Source organism: Phaethon lepturus, unplaced genomic scaffold (assembly GCF_000687285.1).
Source record: "Phaethon lepturus isolate BGI_N335 unplaced genomic scaffold, ASM68728v1 scaffold28280, whole genome shotgun sequence".
Lineage (NCBI taxonomy): Eukaryota > Metazoa > Chordata > Aves > Phaethontiformes > Phaethontidae > Phaethon > Phaethon lepturus.
In genome coordinates this window covers 11,467-14,824 of record NW_010513024.1, presented here as the reverse complement: position 1 = coordinate 14,824, position 3,358 = coordinate 11,467, and the positions used below count along the sequence as shown (strand labels likewise).

The following is a 3,358-nucleotide window of genomic DNA, read 5'->3' as shown; positions in this document are numbered from 1 at the left end:
CCGTGGCCAGGGGACCGCGAGGCCAGCCGCTCTCCAAAAGCACCGTTGTCTTCTTTTCAGTCACTTCCACCTTGGAAGGCGACCTCGATGGCGAGTCTTCATGGCGAAAGAGAGGCAGAGACACAGAGACACAGAGACACCATTAAGTGGAGACAAAACTCAGGCAACTTTGCGACTGTCTCGCGGCCCCCTGCGCACACCCCACCCCCAAAAAGCCTCAAGTGCACGCAGAGGGCCTGCGGAGGCTGGCTCCGTGAGGCTTGGTGGCAACAAAGCCCCGAGAAGCCTGTCGGTAAGAGACGCGCAGAGCAGCCCCATCACAGGACCCGCTCGTGCCGTTTCCCGGCCCCGCTTCACGGAATATCCAGCACCGCATTCGTCAGGATGTCAGAACGCAAGCAGCGACAACCACTGGCAAGCAAGGTCAACACGCTTTTGGCTTCGCGTCGGTACATACAGCTTAAGTTTTTTAGCCGCAAAGAAAATAGAGGAGCGGCAACACGCTCAGCCCCAACATCACGCAGAGGTTACACGACGGCACACGTGTGAGAGTGGGGACCTCCCGTTGCCCCCCAAATGCAGGGCTGCATCAATTCCCTCCCCCGAGGCTACGCACGAGTCTCCAGCCAGCCACGAGATGCCAGGGGAACGGCGATGACACTCACGTTCTAACCAGGAAGCCAAAAGCGCCGCGAGACATTGTCGCGAGCCCACAACGACTGCAACGTACGACAGCCGAACGGTTCCACTACCGCCCGCGTGAGAGTCCTCAGGAATATCACAGCCGAGTCTGCACCCCCGTGACGGCCACGCGTATGAGACGCTCATTGCAGGGCAGCCTCACCCAGTTTGCAGTCCGCCTTGGGCCGGGACTGAATCGTGGTGACAGTAGTCACGATGGTGCCATCAGGCATGATGGTGCGGTCCATCTCCACCTTCTTAGTGGGGGTGATGCTGGTTCGCAGAGATGTGGCGTGCTGAGCATTCAAAGATGCGGAAGACTCCTGGAATTGCAGCTACAAAGAGTAAAGCACAACTCAGAGAGGCTCTCCTCCTCCTGGACGAAAAGGCAGGCGTGCGGGTGACAAAAGCTACCACTCCGGGCACCGAGGAGCCATCCCCACTACAACGTCGGTCAAACCAAGGGAGGCTCGGGCATCACGGGCCAGGCAATGCCCCTCCTCGGCCTCAGGGTCCACCAGTCCCCTTCAACAAGCCCAGGCCGAATCGTGCTCGTTTCCGGCTTAGAGGCTCGCGTCACGAATGCTTCCGGAGCGCGCGTTTGCAGTGAGCTTACAAGAGTCGTGAGCTCACCTCCAACATAACGGTAGCTTCAGCCGCCAGTGACTGCCCAGCTCCTGGGGCCAGCGAGCAGACCTGTCTCCCAGACGGCCGTTTGCCCAAAGAGTCAAGCAAAAGCGTGGCGTGTGCCAGCAGCACGTCTGCGAGAAGGAACAGGAAAACAAAACACGCTGCATGACCTCGGCGCCTCAAATGTCGCCTGGGCAACCCCCGCTTTTGGGAAGCGGTCCCACGGGCCATCGAAGTGCATCCCCGTGACTCCAGTAGCTCCCAGGTTCGAGGCAGGGAGGTGGTGGGCGGCGCTCCTCCACTCCTCTTTACCTATCCAGAAATTGACTCCCTCAAAGAGGCGGCCGTTGTGCGGCCTCCGTGAAAAATAGGTGCTGCGGTTAATCCCCAGCTGAGTACAAAAGAAGAGCAGAATTAAGAGCCCGCTGTGACGTTATTCCAATACACAGGGGCAAACCCTCGTGTCCCTCCCCCCACTTCAGAGTGGAGACGGGTGGGCCCCGGGAACCTCCCGGGTACCAAAACGGCAAGAGTAAGAGCGCTTCACCAAGAACAGACTACAGAGTTACTTCACGCGGTCAGAGGCTCGTCACGTAAAATCAGATGTGAAAAATCCTTCGCAGAGTTTGTCACGCATCGTGCCGACACGAAAATACCGCAGGCTCAAAGCGCAGCAGGTACCCCTTGGGCATTTTTGTCTCCCCATCTTACAATCCATCTTATGGCTACCCATACTCACTTGCCCCTCCGTCACCGTTGCCCAACACCCGTAGCTTCAGCTCTTTACTGCTAGGTCCCAATTCCCTGTTGGGGAGAGAAAGAAAAACACAGGCCGGTATTAGGCGACCTTTGCAAAACGGCCACAGAGCAAACGAGCCCGTTCCGTATCTTCCCTCCCTCAAACCTCCCATGCCTCGTCACCTTTTCCAAAGCTCTGCTATGCACACGCCGCTTTGGAGGACGCGACGAGGGACGGTGAGCTACACAGCGGAGGGGAGCTCTGGTGCATGCACGCCACTGGGCTGCATACGCTGCCAGGGGAAGTCGAGAGGGCGATCTGTCAGGAAGGCCGAGATTTACGATCCAGGCCTTCCGCACCTGCCGCTCCCGCATGCCACCCATGATCAGCGCTTCTGCCCGTCCGGTTAAAACACGGAGTGTCCCGGGAAGCGGGAAATACATACGTGAGCCGGGGCCGATCGCCAGAATCGGTAGCCCGGAACACAGGCAGCACACACGCCGCCGTCCCTCGGCGCAGAGCCCACCTCCACGCCATCCGCATCTGTTACCGCGGCACGGTAACGGCACCCCGAGACGCTTGCGTGGTGCCGGCCAGAAGGAGGACGGACACTCACAGAAAGAGCTCCTCGTTCCACTCCATTCCGCCAGCCGTCACTGGTCTCGTCCGCTTCTGCTGCGGGGGGCTGTCCAGCTCCGCCACGCAGCATATCTCCCCGACTCCTGCAAAAGAGGGACGGAGCATGCGCTCATCAACACGAGGCAGCAGCTCGGCAGACGTGTGCCCCTCTTTTCCGTTCAAACCCACCCAAAACATCCGTTCCCTCCAATGTCACCGCCAGCGCGCTCGCCCCTGCGGATCAGCGATGCTTTCACACTTACCTCCCTTCCCCTGGCAGCCCAAGTTCAGCACTCGAAGATTCCGGAGCAACAGCTTAGAACCCAGAGGGGCCGCTGCTACTCTAGACGGGGACTCTCGAGTCACCTTATTGCCAGGTATCTGAGGAATGACGAGAGTGAGACAGACGTCTTTATCATCTTCTCGCCAACAGACAGCGGCGAGAGGCGAGACGTTCGTCCTCACATCTATTAAGTAGCTCCTCATGCCAACATAGCGGAACACCCACAGGGCCATTGAGAGGTGCTGCGGGTTCCCCAAGATACCGACCTCCGGCGGGCCCCTGTGTTATTTCAGATGGGAAACTTAAGGCAGACGGGAAGAGAGACAGACGACAATGAGCTTGCTGGCCACGAGACGGACAACCGAAGATGACAAGCCACAGCCCATTCTGTGCCCGTAAAGGCTGAC

The 3,358-nt window shown here is 58.9% G+C and overlaps 1 protein-coding gene across 1 annotated transcript in view; it reads right to left on the bottom strand.

Annotated features, from left to right (window-relative positions):
- C2CD2L (C2CD2-like) overlaps window positions 1–3,358 on the bottom strand; it is an 11,464-nt gene that overhangs the window by 3,285 nt on the left and 4,821 nt on the right. Inside the window, exons 6-11 of the mRNA XM_010289057.1 lie at window positions 2,932–3,049; window positions 2,667–2,772; window positions 2,051–2,115; window positions 1,315–1,442; window positions 845–1,016; window positions 16–96 (exon numbers count right to left, since the gene is read on the bottom strand). Coding sequence (XP_010287359.1) covers window positions 16–96; window positions 845–1,016; window positions 1,315–1,442; window positions 2,051–2,115; window positions 2,667–2,772; window positions 2,932–3,049 — 670 coding nt within the window. The remainder of the gene's footprint in view (window positions 1–15; window positions 97–844; window positions 1,017–1,314; window positions 1,443–2,050; window positions 2,116–2,666; window positions 2,773–2,931; window positions 3,050–3,358) is intronic.